This window comes from Lissotriton vulgaris, chromosome 3_2 (genome assembly GCF_964263255.1).
Source record: "Lissotriton vulgaris chromosome 3_2, aLisVul1.2, whole genome shotgun sequence".
NCBI lineage: Eukaryota > Metazoa > Chordata > Amphibia > Caudata > Salamandridae > Lissotriton > Lissotriton vulgaris.
In genome coordinates this window covers 103,282,506-103,306,918 of record NC_141690.1, presented here as the reverse complement: position 1 = coordinate 103,306,918, position 24,413 = coordinate 103,282,506, and the positions used below count along the sequence as shown (strand labels likewise).

Below are 24,413 nucleotides of genomic sequence, written 5' to 3'. Positions count from 1 at the left end.
CCTGTCTCCCCGGACAGAGCTCTATTCATCACTCTCTTGATTAGAACCCCCTCACACCTGCAAACAGACACCCATGAATTGGGCCCCAAATTCCGACCTCCAGTTTATCTCTTAAGTCGTAAACTTTAAACATAGTCGGCAATTTATGCTTAACGAGACCTGAATTTAACTAGCACATGCAGATCAAAGAAGCGACTTTATCTTTCCAGGCCTACTAAATTACTTTTGCAAGAATCTTGCACTCTGTGAACCTTTATTTCTTAAACTAAAACAAATGCTACTTATTACACTCTGATTATATGAAGCACTTCTACAAAACATAATTTCTAACGCATGATCAATAATATTCTAAATAATAGTAATCCACCCTATGTGGGGCTGTAAAGGCAAGTTTCCGTTCTTCATACGTTGCCATGAGGCCTGCACATTTCTACGTTTAACAGCATTTGATCCTCTTCTGAAACAGCCACATAACATGGGGTCTTGACAGCACTCTTTCTAAACATTACTACATTAGCTTCACACTCTAAAATATGCATTCTACATTGATTAAACACTCATAAGTATATGTACTTCCATATATTTTCGACACTTCTAAATGCTTTAACTAAATTCGTACATCTAAATTGTAAATATGGTGTACTTATACATTTTTCTCAACTTGCGCTCTCTCATCTGGATATTTGCTTGACTGCCAAAATTACATTTTGACTTTTGATTACTATTGGCAAAACCATTTTGCCTATTACGTCGTTGTGTCCGATTTCATGCCTAACCATTTCGAAAAATCATCAACATTTAAACCTAATTTGGAGGCCAAGAGTAGTTTAGGATGACACAATCAAGCAGTAAATCCAACATTGAGGATTGAGAAGCCTTCTTTGGGTAGGTTGTTAAACGCCATACCAAACCTTGCTGGTCTACATAGACCATAGTGGAGAGACTCATAGCAGAAATGTGTCACATCCCTAGAAAAACGTTTCATATTTTGATAAAGTGACTGAAATGCAACTAGTTTTACAGAGTCCATGTTCTTTTGGCAGAGGAGCAGTCTTTCCCCAGCAAATTAGAGTGTGATATTCTGTTCAAGATGTCGAGTGCTGTGCCCCTTACTTTCAAAAAGTGTTTTTAGACAAAATGAATATAAAGCATAGGGAATACACTCATTCATACAAATTAGGGTATAAGCAACGTCAGCATTACTCTAAATTGTGGGGAGAAGATTTGTTTAAGAACGGAACATTTTCCAGACAACTGCTTATCTGTTACATTTATAATGTGAGTCTTTTTATTCTCTATTTTATGCTTAAAGATTCATCATAGTTATCTACTTCCTGTATACCTAAGAGTTTTGGAGAATTGACTTGAAAAGTAACATTATTAAGAGCGGCGTTTCTTAACTTGAGTTATGCACTTAAAGGCCATTCTCATCTCACTATTGTATTACAAATGTTCTTTCTTCTTTTTATGTTTTGCAGAAAGAGATTTTAACCAATATAAGATGCAACTTTGCTGTGACAATCTAAAGGATTTAGCAGGACAATCGGCAATACAAGAAGAAAACAATGATTTATGCATAGCATTCGAAAATGTAAAATCACTGCTAGAAGAACTGAAAGAAAATCGCACCAAGATTGGTTTCCTTTCACATAATGGTAATTGAGAGACAGAATCCATAAAGTATCTACACCCTTAAACTGACATAATAGTCTTTGTGCTTGTGGTTAATAACATAATGGCAATTTTACAATGTTGTGCAGATTTGTAATTCATTTTCATTAGGCCATTGATGGCAAATGGTGTTTCCAAGGTAGACCTTTGAGTTTGTAATTGGGGAAATAGTCTTTACCATGACGTCTTAACCCTGCGTGCTATTACCACACAGAATTTGCAACGCATGTGTCTTTAACCATGCATGCCTTTACCAATTTGTATTTTACAATGAATATGCCTTTACCACTCATGACTTAACAACGGAAATGTAAGTATTTTGCAGGTAAGTGGGTTTATGTGTATATATATATATATATATATATATATATATATATATATATATATATATATATATATATATATATATATATATATATATATATATATATATATATGTATATATATACATCCATACTAAAATAATGAAGAGAGAGCCCAAACCTTTGAGGCGGGTAATCTCAGGAACCACAGCACCAATCACAACACCCAATACAGCGTTGGAAAGGGCAGTTGCAGCAGAAGGACATAGGCTATGCAGACGCCTGCCATGTACATTTAAAAGGTAAAAGAACCGTGCCAGCAAAGTAGTCCCTTGTGGGCGTGTCTGCGTTGTGCTGTGGGCGTGTGCTGTGGGCGTGACAAATGCTGGGGGTGTGTGGTACGTTCCGCCCTTCATGCCATGTCTCATATCGTGTGCTAATCCCACACTGCTCCCTTTAAATACCCCTGCACCCCATAATCATAACCCACCCTTACTCCTTAAAATACCCCAACACCCTTAAACACTAACCCATCTTAACCCTATAAATATACCCTGTACCCCAAAACCCAAACCTATCCCTAAACCCTAAAAATACCCCTGTACCCCAAAACCCAAGCCTAGCCCTGAACCCTATAAATACCCCTGTACCTCAAAACCCAAACCTACCCCTGAACCCTAAAAAATACCCCTGTACCCCAAAACCCAAACCTAGCCCTGAACCCTAAAAATACCACTGTACCCCAAAACCTACCCCTGAACCCTAAAATACCCCTGTACCCCAAAACCCAAACCTAGCCCTGAACCCTTAAAATACCCCTGTAACTCAAAACCCAAACCTACCCCTGAACACTAAAAATACCCCTGTACCTCAAAACCCAAACCTACCCCTGAACACTAAAAATACCCCTGTACCCCAAAACCCAAATCTAGCCCTGAACCCTAAAAATACCACTGTACCCCAAAACCCAAACCTACCCCTGAACCCTAAAATACCCCTGTACCCCCAAACCTAGCCCTGAACCCTTAAAATGCCCCTGTACCCCAAAACCCAAACATACCCCTGAACCCTAAAAATACCCCTGTACCCCAAAACCCAAACCTAGCCCTGAACCCTAAAAATAACCCAGTACCCCAAAACCCAAACCTACCCCTGAACCCTAAAATACCCCTGTACCCCAAAACCTAGCTCTGAACCCTTAAAATACCCCTATACCCGCAAGCCTAGCCCTGAACCCTAAAAATACCCCTGTACCTCAAAACCAAACCTACCCCTGATCCCTAAAATACCCCTGTACCCCCAAACCTAGCCCTGAACCCTTAAAATGCCCCTGTACCCCAAAACCCAAACCTACCCCTGAACCCGAAAAATACCCCTGTACCCCAAAACCCAAACCTAGCCCTGAACCCTAAAAATAACGCAGTACACCAAACCCCAAACCTACCCCTGAACCCTAAAATACACCTGTACCCCAAAACCTAGCCCTGAACTCTTAAAATACCCCTGTACCCCCAAGCCTAGCCCTGAACCCTAAAAATACCCCTGTACCCCAAAACCCATACCTATCCCTAAACCCTAAAACTACCCCTGTACCCCATAACCCAAAACTATCTGAACCCTTAAAATACCCAAACACCCCAAAACATATACCTCAGTACCCCAAAACATATACCCCTATACCCATACTTACCTTATCCAAACATTTAAAAAAACATGCTTTTACCATTCATGCATTTACAACGAATTTCGTTGTAAATGTGTGCTTGGTAAAAGCATATAAAATGTAATGCCATGCGTTATAATGGCATTGCAGAGTCATGGTACTTTCGTAATGAAAGTATGCGGAGTGATGGTATGCGGAAAGAAAGTTGCGGAATAATGGGTGTTTACCCTCCCCCGGTAAGTACATTGGTGGCACGGCGGCCCACATCTCCAGCAACATACTCATATTTTTTCACCACCCATTTGAAAAATGCACAGGTCTCTCTCATTGATAGCCAGCACCGGCATACACTTTTAGGCACACCTCCCGCCACAAGTTCTAGAATTGCGAACTTTAGAGCTGGGGAGCTTCATTCGAATCTCTGCATCAGCTCAACATCCTGTGATTCCAGGCAAATCTCTTTGTCTCCCCGTGCCTACCGCAAATGAATGTGTTCTTCTGTAATGTAAATTGTGCTCATGCCATGTTGCTGAGTTCGCGCTATATAATATTGCAAGAAAAAATAAAGTAGGGAAACTAGAGTTCACACACTACTGAACGCGCAGTGCACTGTGAATCTGAGCGTTTCACAGGCCTGTCACAGATAAGAAATGCTATCAAAACGAAATCCTACAAAACAATATACTACTGGCCGGCAGCAATTCATACCCGGACAACGTCGGGAAGGGCTGCTAGTATATATATATATATTGTTACACAAAGCATCCTCGATGTGAAAGTGTACTCCAACACCAGCAGTATTTTCTAGGCGAATCTGCATTTATTCATGTACAAAGTAAATGTCTTTAGCCTTACGCGTTTCGGGGCTCCTGTCCCCTTGGTCACAGGCATTTGGAAATGTAATGGGGCAGAATTAATTTAAACAAGCATTTTCAGCTAAACGTGTTGCTGATACAAACATGCCATGTTCCTCTAAAAGCTTTCATATGTAGGTAATTCCCGCTTCAGATTCTACTAATTATAAGGAAGGCAGGAGGAAGAAAGCAAAAAAAAAATCCCCCCCGACTCAGACATCCCTCACATACCCTTCGATTAATGGAACTTTTAACAGTATCATTGTGCCCTGATATCATGGGGCAATATTTACATTATCTGCAATGCTGTATTCCTGTCTTCAGATGAAATCAACAAAATATCATAGCTACTCAATACAAGTTCCATGAAATGTTTGTATGTGGGCCTGTGATTTTTCTAATATTTGTTTATGTAGTACAGAGTTGTAACAATCATGCTCAATGGTATCAATTCTATTCAGAAGAATGAAAGTTTGAGTTGGCCCAGCACGTTGAACATAGACCAGGCATATAACCCACTAAGCTATTGTACCAGGATTGAAACCTAGAATCTATAGGTTGCACTCGCTGCCCTGTGGCATAGGCACGTATCTTTTGTGTCATCTTGCTGTCCCTGATAAAATGAGTGCCACTGAGTTAAGTAACAGCAACACGTTTTTCACGGTGCAGTAAAACTGCGAGATGGCAGCGACAAGTTTTATGCAAAGAAAAAATAGGAAACAAGCACCACTCTTTATGCACATGTGCATGTTTGTTTTTGTGTGGAAAAGAGTGACACTTTCTCGCGAGCATTAATCAAGCAATGAAGACGAGGGAAACATATTGACATCTGAAATTACACCCATTTGTGAATTACACAGTGAATAGTCGCACAGCACCCCGACACGAAACGACTCGACTCTTGTTACACGATAGTGCGCCAATACTGCTGAAAACCGAGCAGAGACAGACTGCGTGACTGCAGTACAGGGGCAGGCAGCACAGAATGAGGCCAATATTATTTATTTTAATAGCCATAGCAGTAGTTGCAGTTTTTGGCTGTTTTATTTGCGTAACTTGCGGAGCAGGGGCACTGGTGCTTACTGAGGAGGGAAAGTATTACATTAAAAACAAAAAAACACAACGCACAGCCCTTCCATGTTTAGCGCAGACTCTATGCACGCAGTATAGGCCTCGCCTCAATCTGTGCCTCTGTGATGCCAGACCCGGTTCCCAAGGGCAGACACAACCCATGTGAATGCTCAGCTTGTTTTGGGTAGAGGGTCCATGAGAACCTTGAGCTCAGCCAGAGCCAGGCATATGAGTTAGACACCTTGGTTCAGTAATGCAAAAAAAATCACGTACGCTAAATAGGACTGGCTGTAGGTGTCATGCATGTCAGGGTTCTTCTTGCCAGCACATGTGCACCATTCCGCAAAGCCTGCCTATCACCACACCCAACTTGAGCCTGTACCTGCTGCTTCAACTGGAACATGAGACAACCAATCCTAAGACTAAGAGTGTGCAACTAAACTTCAGCCACGATCATGTCGTCTCGTGTCCCTGATTCTTATCACGCCTCCCCGAGGTGCCAATAAGGATTAAGGCAATTGTTTCCTTCTTGTGGGTAATAGTATACACAGTTCCCTCCCTGCTGCTGAAATATATATTAAGAAAAACCATATCACTGCAAATTTAGTGTTATTTATTTACTAGTAGACACTGAACAGAATGATTTATGTTTGTCTTGCGAAATCAGAGGCATAACTAGAGCCAAATTTCAGGGGCGCTGACGTCAGTTCTTCTTTTTTTCCGCGCCAGCAAGCACAGGTCCGGAAGAAGCAGTACCTTAGTCATTTTTTGACTAAACTTTTTTGATCCTTTTTGATCACTTCTCGAATCTTTACGACTCTCGGTGCCGGTAGGGATGCCCGGGTTCAAGCCCTGTACCGACTGCAACCAACTGCAACCGACTGATGTCGGTTACCGATCCTCACCGCCGGTGCCTGTATTGCCTTGGGGCCGACCACGATGACCGGTCGTGCCCCGACTGCCGGGCCCTGACGTCGAAGGCTAGGTGGGAGCGATCCCGTAAGCGCCTCGAGCTCCTGCAGTTGGCCCCGCGCCGCTCAAGGTACCGGTCCAGGAGGGGGTTGAGGGACCGGTCGCGGGGACACAGTCATCGCAGCTCGGCGAGTCGTCACCATTCGTCAGGCTCCAAGTCCTCAGGTAAGAGGCACAAGAAGTCGAAGAGACGACATCGCTCTTCTGTCCCCCCCGGCGCTCGTGCGATGCCGCCGGAGCCGCAGGTGGCGCGTCCAGCTCCATAGCCACCAGTCCCTGGGCTGAACGCTACGCCGGAGGAGATTGAGGCCTTCCTCATGGCCATGAGGTCCCTCTCTCCTCCGTCGGGTCCTGCGGGAGTGCCTTCGGGCCCCGTGGCCCCGACACGGAGTCCATGCAAGCCGAGTGCTTCGGCCCCGGCGCCGACGGGTGCTTCGGCCCTGGCGCCGTCAGGTACTTCGACCCCGGCGCCGTCGACGACTTCTGTCCCGGCGCCGCAGGTCCCTGCTGGATCCGGTTCCAGATCCGGGTCGCCGCTGGTCGACCTTACGACCCTGCCGGCATCGACCCCCAGGGTGTTGCCCCCGGCGTCGTCCCCGCACGGCGCCGTCCGTGATCCCTCCCTCGGTCTGGATCCGACGCCGCATTCGATGCTGGCGGAGGAGCAATTCTTCTTCGATCCGGCTCTATCCTTTGACCCTGAATTTCAGGAGATAGAGGACGAGGGGGATTGGGAGGGGTCTGAGGACCCTCTGGCACAGGAGTGTCAGTCATTTCAGGACTGGACAGACGAGCTAGGGGAAGCCAGTGGTCTTGACACTTCACCTGACACTGGCTTTGTCTCCCCTCCTACTATGGCTATAGTGTGGTGCTGACGCGGGCGGCCAAGGCCTTGGGGCTTACGCTCCCTGTCGCAACTGTGATGTCTAACATCCTCACCGAGGTCCTTAAATCGCAGATAAGCTCGCCGGAGCCTCTGCTGCCGTTTAATGAGGCTCTCACGGACATCCTGTTGAGCACCTGTTGGGCACCTGGTCCAGGCCCGCTACAGGTCCCCCTGTAGATAGGAACGCCGCCAGGCGCCACCGCCCAGCTCCCAGCGACCCTAGCTTCCTGTCCACCCACCCCAACCCCAAGAGCCTGGTTATTCAGGCCTCTACTTCCCAATCCGCATTCCCGACTGCACCCCCAGATCGTGAATCCAAAAGGTATGAGCAGTTTAGTAAGAAACTGTTCTCCTCCCTCAGTTGTGGGTTGCGGTCAGTCAACACCGCTTGCCTTTTGGGCTGCTATACCCACTCTCTGTGTTATACGGTTGCGGCCGTGCTGCCAGAGTGCCCGGAGGAGGCCCGGGCGAAGCTTGCTAAAGCTCTCGAGGAGGGACGAGACGCAGCGCGGTATTCCATACGATGTGGACTGGATACCACAGACTCGCTGGGCAGGGCAATGTCTACGACGGTGGCGGTTCGCCGCCACGCCTGGTTGAGTTCCGCCAACTTCTCGGTTGATGTCCAGAACACCCTCACGGACATGCCGTTTGATGGCAGCCACCTCTTTGGTGGCAAGACAGATCATGCGCTTGTACGTTTCAAGGACTCCAGGGCTACGGCCAAGTCCTTGGGCCTCTCGGGCCAGTGTCAGCAGCAGTCTGCCTTTCGCTCCTTTCGTGGCCAAGGAAGGGGCGCCCCTTCACGTCCTGCCAGCCACGGGCCGCAGTCTAACATCCAACACGGCGGCGGACGTGGTAACCGCCGTGGCGGTGCCAGGGGACAACAGCGAGGCCAGTCCACATCCACCCCCGCAGCATCTGCCTCAAAGTCTTTCTAGTCTGAGCTTTCAGGCCCATTCGTCGACAGTGGGGAGCAGGGTCCGCCATCACCTCCTCCACGGGCATACCATCAGGGCTACTCCCTCCCCTTCGAGGCGACCCCTCCAGCCATGCCACCGCAGTACCACCGTGTGTCGGGGATCACTTGCAACTTCTGCAAGAGGAAGTATCGGCCCTCTTGGATAAGGCGGCCACTACTTTCTAGTTCCCAAGAAGGGCAAAGGGGGCCTACGCCCTATCTTGGACCTGTGGATCTTCAACGGCTTCCTCCGGAAGGGAAGGAGAAGTTGAAGATGCTGACTTTGGCTCAGGTCTTAGCTGCCCTAGACCCCGAAGACTGGATGGTAGCATTGGACTTGCAAGACGCTTATTTTCACATCCCCGTCCTGCCGGCCCACTGGCGCTACCTGCGGTTCACAGTAGGCCATGAGCACTTTCAGTTCACCGTGCTCCCCTTTGGCCTTACCAGCACCCCACTGGTGTTCACGAAAGTATTGGCGGTGGTCGCAGCTCATTTGCGCAGATTAGGGGTGTCAGTCTTCCCCTATCTCGACGACTGGTTGTTGAAGGCGGGCTCGCCCCAGACAGTCGTCAGCCACCTCCAGACTACGGCCAACCTCCTGCACTTGCTGGGTTTTCCATCAATGCGCCAAAGTCACAACTGTGTCCCTCTCAAAAGCTCCTCTTCATCGGGGCGGTTCTGGATTCGGCCCAGTTTCGGGTTTATCCTCCCGAACAGCGGGTTCTGGATATTCAGGCTCTGATTCCGATCTTTCATCCTTTATCCCGGGTCTCGGTCAGGTTGACGCTGCGGCTTCTGGGGCTGATGGCCTCCTGCATCCTTCTGGTGCATCACGCCAGGTGGCGGATGCGGCCTCTGATGTGGGACCTGAAGTTTCAGTGGGCCCAGCATCAGGGCAACCTGTCCGACCATGTCCTGATCCCGGAGGGCACTGCGAGACATTTGCAGTGGTGGCTCACAGACCGCGATTGGATCAGCGGCAGATCTCTCTCCCTTCCCCAACTGGAGCACGTAGTTGTGACGGATGCGTCCCGCCTGGGCTGAAGGGGCCACATGGGAGAGGCGAAGATCAGAGGTCACTGGTCTCCAGCGGAGTCACGGCTTCACATCCACCTTCTGGAGCTGCGGGCGATCCGGCTTGCACTGAAGGCATTCCTTCCCTCTGTCCGGGGAAGTGTAGTGCAAGAGTTCACAAACAACACCACCGCCATGTGGTACTGCAACAAACAGGGTGGGGTGGGGTCGTGGACCCTTTGCCAGGATGCTCTGCGCCTCTGGCAATGGCTGGAACACCAGGGCATCACCCTGGTGGTTCAACACCTGGCAGGTTCCCTGAACACCAGGGCAGACAAACTCAGCCGTCGGTGCATGATGGATCACGAATGGCGTCTGAACTCAGACGTGGCACAAGGCCTCTTTCGACAGTGGGGAGAGCCTAGGTTAGATCTATTCACCACAGAAGATAACGCCCAATGTCATCAGTTCTTCGCGTTGGAATTTTTTAAGGCGCCACTCGCTCGGAGACGCTTTTCGTCGCAAGTGGAGTTGCGGTCTGTTGTACCCCTTTCCGCCTATACCACTTCTGCCCAGAGTGCTGAAGAAGATCAGGCGCGACCAGGCCCAAGTCATCCTTGTGGCTCTAGACTGGGCACGAAGGTACTGGTATCCCGAGCTACTCAGCATGTCAGTCGATTCCCCGATTTGTCTGCCTCTTCAGGAGGACCTTCTGTCGCAGCAGCAGGGGACGGTTCTCCACCCGAACCTGTCCAGCCTCCACCTCCATACGGAGAGATTGAGCGGCGGCAGTTGAGGCCATTTGACTTGCCTCCTGAAGTCTGTGATGTCATTCTGGCAGCCAGGCTTCCCTCCACGAAAACGGTATACGCCTGCAGGTGGAACAGATTTCTGGCATGGTGCACAGCAAAGGCTGTGGATCTTCTTTCTGCCCCTCTTTCAGAGGTTCTCCTCTTTCTTCTTTCTCTTGCCCAGCAGGGCTCTGTTCTGGGCACTGTCAAAGGCTACCTCTCTGCCATTTCAGCCTTCTTAAGGCTTCCTGATCAGCCTTCTCTTTTCAAGTCCCCTGTTGTAAATAGATTCTTGAAGGGCATCACTCACATGTTTCCTCCTGTTCCATTCGTGATGCCTCAGTGGGACTTGAACCTTGTTCTAACTTACTTGATATGCGCTCCCTTTGAGCCACTTCACAATTGTCCTCTCGGTCTTTTTACACTTAAGACTGCTTTCCTGGTTGCCATCACCTCTGCCAGGAGGGTGAGCGAGCTCCAGGCTCTTTCCTCTAAGCCTCCTTTCCTTTCTGTCCATCCGGACAAGGTTGTTTAAAAACACGTCCCTCTTTCATGCCCAGGGTTGTTACAGCCTTCCACATCGGGCAGTCCATCACCTTGCCCACCTTCTTTCCGCCTCCGCATCCCTCGAAAGAGGAAGAGAGGCTCCACCGTCTGGTCCCAAAACGTGCGCTCTCATTCTATCTGGATCGCACACGCCAGTTCCGGGTGGATGACCAGCTCTTTGTTGGTTACGTGGGCGCTAAGAAGGGACAGCCGGTGCAAAAACGAACCATCTCTCGATAGGTCATTTTGTGCATAAAGGCTTGTTATTCTCTTGCTTAAAAGGAGCCTCCGGTGGGGCTGCGTGCTCACTCCACTCGGGCCACAGCGGCTACTACCGCCCTGTGTCAGGGAGTCCCCTTGCAGGACATCTGTCAGGCAGCTACGTGGGCCTTGCTGCACACGTTCGCTAGACACTACTGCCTGGACAGCCAAGTCCGGAGAGATGACTTTTTCGGCCGTTCCGTTCTCCAGGACTTTCTGGTGTGATCTTGGTCCGCAGACCCACCACTGGGGTTGGTATTGCTGGGGTATCTATTCTAAGGTAAGGAATCTAACACTAACCTGTTTCTTTCAGATGCACAAGTTACTTACCTCCGGTAACGATATATCTGTAAGAAACAGTAGTTAGTGTTAAGATTCCTTACCGCCCCACCCATCCTCCCCGTTCTGCGGACCGATATCTAGGGTTAAGGTATTTCCCTTGAGGGCTCTAGTTTAATGGCACCAGTGTCCGTTTTTATCATGGCTCTCCGTTTCTGGTGCAGATAAGCTACGTATAAGAACTGACATCAGTGCGCGAGGGCGGCGTCTAAATACTCTGACGACGTCATCACGGCGCCGACGACGGACGCGGAGCCGCGGACGACGCTTACCAACGCGCAAGGGTACTGCTACGCAAAACTTTCTGGATCCAGTCTGATGCCTGGGGATATTCTTACAGATATATCGTTACCGAAGGTAAGTAACTTGTGCAACATGGTCCTTTTATATCCCCACAGGGGCTCAGAAGAAAGCGGTACAAGTACAGGAGAGAAGGTTTACATACATAAAAGGTCATACAGCAATGGACAGTCACCTGTAGGGCAGAGCTTAACAGTTTGCTAATTACGGTAAAAGTACCCTGAAAGTTACAGACTAAGACATATGTGAACAGTTACAGTATCTTCTGCGCAAGTGCAGAGTAGCAGGGAGGGGCGTGGCCAGGAGCCGAGCATGGCGGACCCTTGCTAGTAGGGCTCCGGACGCGAGCCTCCAAAATCCTGATTTTATCTGCCATAAATGTCGTAGCTGAGTGCCTGTGGCTGCGGTGTGGGACAGCGCGGTCGAGCCTGCACGCTCGGAGCAGCTTATATGTGGAAACAGTGCTGCGGTGTGCCAGTATCGTTGAGGCCACGTACAGACTGAAGAGGCCGCCCGGGGACCTGCAGCGGAGTTCCGACGCTACAAATCCTGAGGATAGCTACCCGGGGGGCAAAAGCGGCAGCGACGGACGGCGGGACACTTAGCCACGCACTTGACAGTGGGATTTCCGGACCCGCGACTGCAGACACGCACGCTGATGTGAAGGGACCCGAGACGGGATGCCTGGGCGCGCATTCAACCGAGGCCGGGGATGAGGTGAGGCCTACTCTCCTCTGGCGGCGGCCCCCGGAGGAGGGCCCTCCGCAGTGCGAGAAGACCCAAGTATTGTACCCTGTTGAGTACCGGGGCAGAACGGGAAGAGGTCTGGGACCCTGCCCCTGTGTGTGAGGTGCGGAGATCCGACGAGTGTGTCCGAGGCGGTGGCGGCCATTTGTAATCGGGCTGCATGCCGCGCTGAGTGTGTAGTGGATATATGGTGTCCACTCCTGCAATGCCCGCCTGGATGTGAGCGGCCGGACTGGGGACAGGCCGCTACACGACTCTTATAACCTGGGGCCGGACGGACGATTGTAAAGGGGCTGAGGTGTTCATGTGGAGGAAGCCCCCTCATATTCGTGCACCAGCGCTGGCCAACCGCCCAGTGAGGAACCTTGGGGGCACACCTCGCGCTGCTTTACCACAGTGCTGGGCTCCGACGACCACATGGAAATCGCTGCTGAGGGCGTAGGTGGCTGGTGATTTCCCTACAAGCGCCATTGGGCTCACCCTCACTACTAGAGCTGGGACGTGACGAGAACCTACCTGAACACTACCACTGCAAGCAAGGTCCTGGAAGGTTCTAGCGGATTTGGCGCCGCCGCCTCTTCACCCCTACAGCGACAAAGGAGAGCTTTACATGGGTGGGTCAGGACGTGGTTATTTGTGTGACCCTCTCTGTCTCGTGCCTTGTCCCCAGTGCACACTTCAACCGTGAACGATGGGTAAGGTGGGACGCACCAAGCCGAAGCAGCAGGAACAAAAGGATGCAAACCTGTCGCAGGGCGGCCTAGGTGGTACGGACGAGGTGATGAGCTCAGGATATGTACCCTCGACCAGGAAGCCTACCACAGAAGATAAGCTGGCACTTATATTACGAGAGGTGCGCAACACGCGGAAGTCGCTTGAGCTCCAAATAGGTTCCCTATCCACGGGATTGAACTTACTTAGGGTGGACCATGTAAAGACGGCGGAGACGGTCTAGGAGCAGGGAGAGACACTGGCGGAGCTGATGCCCAAGCAAAAACAAACGGAGTCTGATGTGAAGCAGCTGCAAACACAGGTGGCCACATTGATGGAACTAGTGGAGGATGTGGAAGGGAGGGCACGAAGGAATAACATCCGGGTGATTGGCCTGCCGGAGAGAAGCGAGGAACCTGACGCGGTGGGATATATGGAACAATGGTTTAAGGACCATATCACCACAGAGGGGCTCGCTTCCCAATACTGCATAGAAAGGGCGCATAGAACACCTACTGGACGACCAAATTTCACTATTTCCGGATTACACGATGCTGGTGCAGAAACAGAGATCCTCCTTCATGGCAGTGAAGCGGCGACGTAGAGACTTGCAGATACAGTATGCGCTGTTGTTCCCGGCACGCCTCAAGATAGTACACAAACAGAAATCGTACTTTTTTGAGAGCCCTGGAGACGTTGAGGATTGGCTGGAGGTGATGAAACTTACTAATGCGGAGGAGATTGCTATGATCACAGAGAAGAGACAGAAATCCGTTGTGGCCTCCTCGACTGAACGCAGAGGCCGTAGACTGCGGAGGACCAACGGGCGAGCAAAATTACATCGCAACAGATACAACAGACCAAACAACAGGCGGTATTGGCCACAGCGACCTTCACGAATGCGCCAAGGTCGGTTTAAAAATCCTCTACGGAAGAGGAAGACTTCCACGAATCAGACTCCGAGGGCAGTGTGGCTTTGTTTCCCTCGACGACTCCACAGCTGATCACAGACCTGTTTGGGTGATGGACTCACACAAGTATTGTAGACTTTATGTGGTATTCTGCGCTGCAGTTGCGATAACCCCCCCCCCCCCCCCCCTCAGGCAACATAGCTATTTTATATCAGGCACCACTTATTAGCTCTCTTGTACCATAGAAGCTCAACCTGGCAGATGTTTGACACATAATAGCATGTGCAAGGCGCAGGCACAACCTCCCAGATGGTGAAGGCGCTAGGTATCTCTTCTTTTTGTTTTCTTTGCGATAATTCAATTTGTATGTTCATTGGAGATCCTTACAAGTATGTTGATCAGTTCTTGGGAGTTTTGGTCCAATACTTTTTTCGGGTTGGACCAAGTATTAAGGGAGTTGGGATGGGGTACGGTCTTGAATTGTCCGCCATTGTTGTTCTGAAGATCCACAGATATGTCCTGTTATATTATTACACGCTTTGTTTAATGGACAGATGCATACACCAGGGAAGTATAAAGTTATAACTTGGAATGTAAGAGGTATGGGCACGGTACACAAACGGCACAGGATACATGCCCAATTACAGCGCCACAAAGCGCAAATAGTCTACCTGCAGGAGTCACACATGATAGAAAGTGAAGTTGTGAAACTCAGGAAAAAATGGAGGGGACAAGTATTCTCCGCTGTATATTCTAATTACGTTAGGGGTGCCACAGTTTGGATAAGGCATGGGGTGCCTTTTGTCGCGCAGGAGCAGAGGATTGACAAACTGGGTAGATATGTACTTGTTAAAGGGCTGTTGGATGGCCAACTGGTAGTACTGGGAACCTTCTATGCCCCTAATTACGAGCAAGACCACTATTGGAATACACTGAGTGGGGCATTAGCGAGCTGGGAGGCATATCCCTGCATACTGGGAGGGGATTGTAATGTAGTGCTAGATGCATCATTGGATAGATCACATCCACCATTACAGGGCACTCGTGTCTTAAAACAGGCCGAAGCACTACTACGATGGACGGAGGGATGGGATTTACAAGATGTATGGCGAATGCGACATCCCCTCCATAGAGAGTACTCATATTATTCTGTGGTACACGACCTCCATACGAGAATAGATAGGCTGCTCTGTTCTAGTAGGATAGCAATACAGGTGCTTGACTACACTTACCTCCCCAAGACTTTCTCCGATCATAATCCTCTGGAATCCATAATCACATGGGGTAGGATACCCACGCCAGTCCCCACATGGCGCCTCTGGCCGCATCTCTTGTAGGATCAAGTTTTCCGAAGTACCCTTTCCACCACTATCGAACACTATATTATAGACAACAGTAATACAGCCATGAATAAACTGATAGAATGGGACGCTTTTAAAGTGATGATACGAGGGAAGGCCATTGGTGCGACAGTAGGTGCAAGGCAGGAATTACATAAATCACTAGTGGAGGTGGAGGAGACACTGGGCACACTAGAAAAAGAGGCAGTTACGGATGCGGAACAAAAAGGCCCTCTAAGAGAGGCGCGAATCCGCATGCGGAACTGATGGAATCCCTGAGAGTCACAGATTATGCGGCATTCACACAACGTACCCACAGCGAGGACGATAAGGTGGGAGCATTATTGGCTCACATTATACGAGCTGATCCTCCATCTGTGGTCATACCTCGACTTATTAAAGATAATGATGACATAATTACTACTCAAGGGGAGATTAATGCGGCATTCTGCGACTACTATGCCACATTATACAGAGCACCTGTTGGCCCCACAATGAACCACACAGCAGATTTTTTATCCAACCTAACTTGCCCGACAATTCCAGAACCGGTGCGTAAGGGGCTTATAGGACACATTACATCACAGGAGATCAGGGTAGCAATGAAGGAGCTGCCGCGCAACAAAACGCCTGGCCTTGATGGATGGGCTCCCCATTGAGTTCTATGATACTTATGCAGAGGCTCTGGTGCCCCAATTAGTGGATTTATATAAGGAGGTATGGGAGAAGGGCTCTTTGCCTACTATAATGGCCCAAGCCCTGGTCATTACGCTACCGAAGCCGGGCAGGGAACACACAGATATGGCAAATTACCGGCCATTGTCGTTGTTGTCCACAGAATATAAAGTATTGAGTAAGGTGCTCGCAAACAGACTGCTCCCACATTTATCAAAGTTGATACACATAGACCAAACTGTTTTTTTGCCTGTTCGCAGTACATCTCTTAACATAAGAAAATTACATGATCTGCTAACAGAGGCCCCGAAGCGCTATCCACATGCTGGCTGCCTTTCCCTTGACCTAAGGCAGGCTTTTGATTCCATACATTGGGAATATATGTTCCAGGCACTGGTAAAATTCGGCATCCCGATGGAATATATAACATGGATACGAATATTATACAGCCCCCCCACAGCACATACTAGAACGGGAGGACATATATCAGGGGAATATACCATACATGAAGGTACCAGGCAGGGCTGCCCGCTGTCTTCCCTCCTTTTTATATTAGCATTGGAACCGTTAGCAATACAGCTGCAACGGGATTTTCTAGATATGGGGATACGTATAGGCAATACAACCCATTTATTTTCGGCATACGCTGATGATATCCTCATGTACATATCTGATCTTCACACCCCAATGGTCACATTGTTGGAGGCGTTTCAGAGGTTCAAACGTATATCGGGACAGGCTCTACACACAACCAAAACACATGCATTTTTCTTTGTGGAGCTGGTGGACACTACAGAGATAGATATTGGTGACGCTAGTATTCAGGTCACACAGTCAACGTTTAAATATCTAGGCATACAAATATATAGGAAACATAAAGACATGTTGGAGGGTAATCTGAATAAGGCAATCAGGGCATTGAGAGCTAGTGTTGCTTTCTGGAGTGTGTTGCCACTCTACAATGGGCAGAGCAGCTATCGCTTAAATGATTGTGTTGCCAAGTTTGTTATATTATTTCTCGAATTTGCCTTTGACAGTGCCACAACACACCTTCAATTTACTCAACACTCTGATTACAGATCTCATTTGGGGAAAGGGTAGACAAGGCATTAGCCTCAAAAAGCTGCAAGTCGGGACCTTGGACTGGGTTGAGTGTGTGACATTGATCCACATTCGGTCCATCACCTGTTGTGTTTGCATATTCCGCCCTAAGTGCGCTGGGGATGCCCAGACGTGGGTCCCAGGCACTCCACACCACTGGAGTCAAGCTAGCCGGGCTGATGAGAGGTGTTACCTCGAAACCGGTCCGGTCCTCGGATGCTTGATTCCGTTCTGGGAAGGACATGGCTTTTGTAGTTCGGACTGGACTGTTCCCATGGGGCACAGGGTCAGAGCTGATTTGCATATCGCCATTGTCTAACCCAGGGTGGTGTGGAGTGCAAAAAAACGATGGATTTGGGCCCAGATCCTTGGACTGGGTTGAGTGTGTGACATTGATCCACATTCGGTCCATCACCTGTTGTGTTTGCATATTCCGCCCTAAGTGCGCTGGGGATGCCCAGACGTGGGTCCCAGGCACTCCACACCACTGGAGTCAAGCTAGCCGGGCTGATGAGAGGTGTTACCTCGAAACCGGTCCGGTCCTCGGATGCTTGATTCCGTTCTGGGAAGGACATGGCTTTTGTAGTTCGGACTGGACTGTTCCCATGGGGCACAGGGTCAGAGCTGATTTGCATATCGCCATTGTCTAACCCAGGGTGGTGTGGAGTGCAAAAAAACGATGGATTTGGGCCCAGATCCTTGGACTGGGTTGAGTGTGTGACATTGATCCACATTCGGTCCATCACCTGTTGTGTTTGCATATTCCGCCCTAAGTGCGCTGGGGATGCCCAGACGTGGGTCCCAGGCACTCCACACCACTGGAGTCAAGCTAGCCAATACTGATACACTGGGGGAGTGCATTTTGGGACTCCATACTCGTGCCACTACCCACAAAGTGCAATATCGATTTGTAAACCTTGCATTTCTATTGGCTGTTAGAAATATAACTATAAGATGGAAATCTCGCAAATCCCCTGAAGTCCATGCCTGGCATCCAGAATTATTGAGCTGGGGCGGAGCAGAAGGTGCGGCGCTGCGCAGGGAAGAAACCATAGGCCTGCGAAAGACCACGATCTCCCTCGACTGGGAGGTTATGTTGGAAGGGATGCGTATGCATGACTTGGATTTTGTGGCCTAGGACAGGGATATTTAGTACAATAAAGACTTCGTCAATGTAGCATAAAGCGGAGCTGGATGTGTGGATTAGATACTTATATGGTTGTAGCTGCCCACTAAATTTTCCGGTAATATGGGTATTGGGTGGACAGAGACCGTGACCTCGGGGAGGGGGGTAGTTGGGATGTTGTTTTGTGTTTTTATTATATATACTGCATTATAGTATGCTGATGGAACTACATAATATGGCAAAATGTGTAATGTGCAATGTAAGCTGGAAATTCATGTACGTGCCTATGCAGACTGAGGATCTTGGGATGTAATACGTTATTATGCATGGGTAGGTGCGAAAAGATTGATACAACTGTACTGTATGATTTGTAATTGGACAATCAATAAAATATGTTTAAAAAAAAAAGTGCAGAGTAGCAGAACCTAAATATAGTCTGTCCATAAGCAGAGGGCAAGTGTAAACGACAGCAAGGAAGGACAGAGCACATGGTGAGCACATGGCAGACAAGATGGTTGCCGAGAGCAAGATGGCTTCAGCTAAATGCTAACACTGATCGCTGCCAAATTACAACAGACAACCCTTTTAGCATTAGCTGAAGACATTTGTTCATTTAGGGTAATCTGAATATGCAGCCTGTACGTTTATTTGCATCATTTCAGTCATCTCTTTATTCAGCATGTGTTGGGCTTTTATTTCTGCAATATTCAGTTTAGCAGGTATACAGGCAGTGATGCAGACGGAGCAAAGCATTGAACCACATTGTATACATACACAGTATGTAAATAGTATTACTAGTATTACACATAGGATGGTCAATAGTTTCCAGCCCCAGGTAACAATCAATGTCCAAAACCAGCTGGCAAAAGTCCAGGTGTCAGTCTCTGGGTGAATTTCTGCAGCAATCTTATGCAATTTAGAGATTGCATCAAACACTGATGGAGAGTGATCAGGAATGTAGACGCAGCAACTACTACCGACAATGTGACATGCACCACCTCAATCAGCTAAAACCACATCTAGAACCATTCGATATTGGAGTGCTACAATCCTCGCAATTTGCAGCTCTTCTGTAATGTTTCCAAGTGCCATAGCTGTCTGATTGGCAACAGCTTACATAACACGAGTCAATCATCTTATCTTTCTGCTGTTTAATGCAGTACCCACAAAGAAAAACAAGCCCAAATTGAAATCAACATATTGTTGCAAGATGGTATCAGTCTGGTCTACCTTATCAGTGCTTGTTGTCCTCTTATATCTGTTCTTAGAAATGTCATTGTACAGTTTGAAATCCTTGTGATACGATGCAGGCGTAGAAACACAGGGGGCAACAGAAAGGACACATAGCATACTCCAGACCATCCAACAGGTAGTTGGTAATATCCCTTGTTACCACAGACAAAGTAGGATATGAAACTACTGTTATTGGCACCTTCAATAGTCAGAACCACAGTACACTCACTTCTTCCTACTGGAATTCTCCCAACACTGCCTATACACAAGTCCGCTTTAGCTCTGGTAACAGAAATCACAAATGGTCCATTGTTCTTATTAGTTCTAATATTTGGGAAAAGATATGGCATGGAAATATTTTCAGGTCGATACTCCTCCCATACAGCCGCTTCAGCTCAAGGATAGCCTTCTTCATCTGAATAACACACTTTATTGAGATTCGAATTAATCCGTCCTACTGTCATCCTTGAGATGTTAGCCTTTTCAGAAGCAAAGAAAAGCGCAAACCAAGCTTGGCAAGAACCATTATGCGAGAAAGGAAGAGGAATAAAAGGTGTTCCTCCCTTCTTCTGGTGAGCAGGTATCACCCCACACACCCAACAGTCAGTAGTATTTGTGGCATTGTGAGTGTGATGCAACATCTGAATAAATGTGTTGTTCAAATAGGATTGTCGATGCTTTTGCTTATGGTATGGAAGCGTAAAGTAATGATGCTCAGCTGATACTGGGGTAGTAGCGATCAGCAGTTGCCGAGCAGGAGCCACTTTCTCATCAAACCAGGTTATCACTGCTACAGCTACCATAGCAACAACAAATCCTACAGCACATATGGCCTTTTTATTACAGATCTTAGCAACAGTTGATCTCCCTAAAGACATGATAACTTCGTTGTTGAATCAATAGCTGGAGCTCTAAAGTCCTCGGCAGCCATTGGTTTCTTCACCGAGGGTCAAGACGGGTGTCACTATGTAGGACTGATCCCCCCCCCTTGCCACATCAGCTCCGTTTCATAAACCCAGGACGGTAGCTCAACCAGTCTTTTTCAACAATGCAGACTCTTTCCGTGGTCTCAGTTGGTATCGGGATACTCCAGGGATCGCATGGTCCGGGAAGACTTCCTCAGATTCGTCAGGTGATATGGCGTAGCCTTTCTCACTATCCAGAATCTCTCTATGGTCAGTTAACACAGCAGGTTCCACCAAGGAAGGCGACACTCGCTTGCAGTGAGTGCTGTGAACCCAGTTCTTCCCGTTCGTCACTCAAACCGCTGTCCTCGTAGCGAGGATCACCTGTTCCGGTCCTCGCTCCCTGGGCTCCAAGCTGTTCGACCTCTCAAAACTTTGACCATTACATGATTTCCGGGCTGAAGTTCATGGGCCTCACTTGTGGACCTGTCAGGAAGAGCTTCTCGAACCTGTTGATGAATAGAAATCAAACTGTCAGTCAACTGTGCTAAATAGTCACTTATCAGAACACATGGTACAACATGTATGGGGCGTGGCTTAGGAACCCCACAAATGTTCATCGGGCTCTCAACTACCACCTCATATGGTGTAATCCCAGATCGTGAATGTGGCACCGATCTAATAGACAACAATGCCAAGAGCAATGCGTCAGGCCATTTCAAAGATGTGGAAGCCAGTATTTTCGCTAATTTTAATTTCAAAGTAGCGTTATACCTTTCCACTAATCCTGCTGATTGTGGGTGGAAGACTGGATGGAACTTCTGTTTGATCCCTAATCCTTTCAGGACATACTCAACAACTTGCCCAATAAAATGAGGTCTGTTGTCACTCCACAAAAGTTTGCAAACACCAAATCTAGGGAAGAATTCCTTTAAAAGCACCCTTGCTGTGGTGAGAGCCATATTGTCCTTTGTAGGGTATGCCTCTATCCATTTACTAAAAGCACATAACACTACCAGAACATACTTCAAGTTATTGCAATGTTCAAGTTGGATATAATCCATTTGCAAAACTTCAAAAGGTGCGGTTGGTGTAGCAAACCCTCCTATAGGAGTCTGTGTCCCTTTACCAGGATTGTACTGCCAACAGATCAAACAGGACTGTGTTATCCTTTTAGCTGTGCCAGCAATTTCTGGATGCTCCCAAACTTGCGTGAGCAATTTCGTTACTGCTGAAGCTCCAACATGTGCCGGCCCATGTGCCATCTGAACCGTAGGCTGTAAATAGGCTATACCCAGTTTCCACTTATCCGTCTCTTTATTGCGCCAACAGCCTCCATCATCCAACATTCCCTCTTTAGACCATTGCTCAAGCTTCTCCACAGAAGCAGCAGATCTCTGTATGTCTAGCACTTCTTGTCTAGTATCATGCCAACGTTCAGCTTGTGACTTCACTACGTACATAGATGTAGTGCTTCGTTGCATCACAGTCTCATGGGCTATGTGATCTGCAAAGGCGTTGCCTTGTCCTGTCTTATCAGTCACTTTCTTGTGTGCGCTACACTTAACAATAGCGATTTACTTCGGATATGTCAGTGCAGTCAAAAGATTATGCACTAGTTCTCCATGCATTATCTGCATCCCGTGGGATGTTAGAAAACCTCTTTCCTTCCAAAGTAGGCCAAAATCATGGGCCACTCAAAAAGCATAGTGGCTATCTGTGTAGATGTTCACACACAAGTCAGTACTAAGTTCACACGCTCGTGTCAAATCTATTAACTCAGCTGCTGGAGCTGACTTCTGTGGTAAACTAGCTGTCTCCACTACTGTCTGAAGTGTCGTAATTGCATATGCTGCTGAGGTCGTGCCATCTGGTAACTTCAAACAAGACCCATCAACCCATAGTTCCCCATCTACATCTGAAAGGGCCGTATCTTGCAAATCGACGTGACCCTTTGTCTGTTCCTCAGTAAGGAATATACAATCATGAGACTCCTGTGACTGAGTCTGAGTCGCTGGATATGGTAACAAAGTAGCTGGGTTCAAAATCGCACATCTCTTCAGGGTAATGTGAGGGGCCAACAGTGTCAATTCATATCCTGTCAAGCGATCACTAGTTAAGTGTTGTGTCTTAGTCTGGTTCAAAAGGGCATCGACTGCATGGGGTACTAGCACCAACAATTTATGTAAACCTATCGATGTAATGGTTAAGCCAGACAGGGGAGCCCTTGGAACCAATTGTTTAGATAAGGCGCTACGAGTAACTCCTGTATCAACCAGAAACTGATCAGTAGAACCCAAAGCATGTGCTGTAACATAGGGACCCATCTGATCTACTAGAACTTCAACTGATTCCTTACCTAATCCTAGGCAGTCCTATGCATAAGCAGAATCTGCTGTCCACGTGTATTAGTATTTGTACCGCTTTGTTCGCCATAAGTTGGCAGGGTATGCTCAGACGTGAGTCCCTTGCTCACTTTGCCACTGGATTCAAGCAAGCCTGGATGAAGATGGCTGTAATGCCAGTAACTGGTCCTAGGAAGCTTGAATCCGGTCCAGGGAAGGCATGGCTTGGCAGTTCGGGCTGGACTGTTCCCATGAGACACAGGGTCAGACTGATTTGCATATGGCCATGTCTGAACTGGGATGGCAGAGTGGGCTAAAGAACGGTGATGGATTAAACCCAGATCTGTTGACTGGGTGTGAGTGTTTGATTGGTTCAGATGCTCCGTCCATCACCACCCCCCTTTTGTACCGCTTTGTTCGCCATAAGTTGGCAGGGTATGCGCAGACGTGAGTCCCTTGCTCTTTTTGCCACTGGATTCAAGCAAGCCTGGCTGAAGACGGCTGCAATGCCAGAAACCGGTCCTAGGAAGCTTGAATCCGGTCCAGGGAAGGCATGGCTTGGCAGTTCGTGCTGGACTGTTCCCATGAGGCACAGGGTCAGACTGATTTGCATATGGCCATGTCTGAACTGGGGTGGCAGAGTGGGCTAAAGAACGGTGATGGATTAAACCCAGATCTGTTGACTGGGTTTGAGTGTTTGATTGGTTCAGATGCTCCGTCAATCACCACGCCCCTTTTGTACTGCTTTGTTCGCCATAAGTTGGCAGGGTATGCGCAGACGTGAGTCCCTTGCTCACTTTGCCACTGGATTCAAGCAAGCCTGGCTGAAGACGGCTGTAATGCCAGAAACTGGTCCTAGGAAGCTTGAATCCGGTTCAGGGAAGGCATGGCTTGGCAGTTCGGGCTGGACTGTTCCCATGAGGCACAGGGTCAGACTGGTTTGCATATGGCCATGTCTGAACTGGGGTGGCAGAGTGGGCTAAAGAACGGTGATGGATTAAACCCAGATCTGTTGACTGGGTGTGAGTGTTTGATTGGTTCAGATGTTCCGTCCATCACCACCCCACTTTTGTACCGCCTTGTTCGCCATAAGTTGGCAGGGTATGCTCAGACGTGAGTCCCTTGCTCACTTTGCCACTGGATTCAAGCAAACCTGGCTGAAGACGGCTGTAATGCCAGAAACCGGTCCTAGGAAGCTTGAATCCGGTCCTGGGAAGGCATGGCTGGGCAGTTCGGGCTGGACTGTTCCCATGAGGCACAGGGTCAGACTGATTTGCATATGGCCATGTCTGAACTGGGGTGGCAGAGTGGGCTAAAGAACGGTGATGGATTAAACCCAGATCTGTTGACTGGGTGTGAGTGTTTGATTGGTTCAGATGCTCCGTCCATCACCACCCCCCTTTTGTACCGCTTTAGTATCAAACCTAGCACGATCTTTCGTGCTCCCTCTCGGCCCTGAATATCCTGAACGATTTCTCGTTTGTCCCCGTCCACGTGGATACTGCTGAGCATGCAGTACCGGATAATCAGCAGCCCAATGTCCAAATTTCTTACAGTACGCACACTGGTCAGAAGACAAAGTCGGACGAGCATAATGAGGAAAAGACGAATCATAAGACACACGTCCACCCCTGTCACCACCTCTAGAAGGCGGACCATAAGCTTGAGCTAACATAACCTTCGAT

The 24,413-nt window shown here is 48.4% G+C and overlaps 1 protein-coding gene across 2 annotated transcripts in view; it reads left to right on the top strand.

Moving 5' to 3' along the window:
* The window catches only part of LOC147725374 (uncharacterized), a 2,508,159-nt gene that overhangs the window by 123,522 nt on the left and 2,360,224 nt on the right, over positions 1-24,413 (top strand). For both annotated transcript variants that reach the window (XM_086964051.1, XM_086964052.1), the window contains exon 2: positions 1,479-1,655. In XM_086964051.1, coding sequence (XP_086820177.1) covers positions 1,479-1,655 — 177 coding nt within the window. The remainder of the gene's footprint in view (positions 1-1,478; positions 1,656-24,413) is intronic.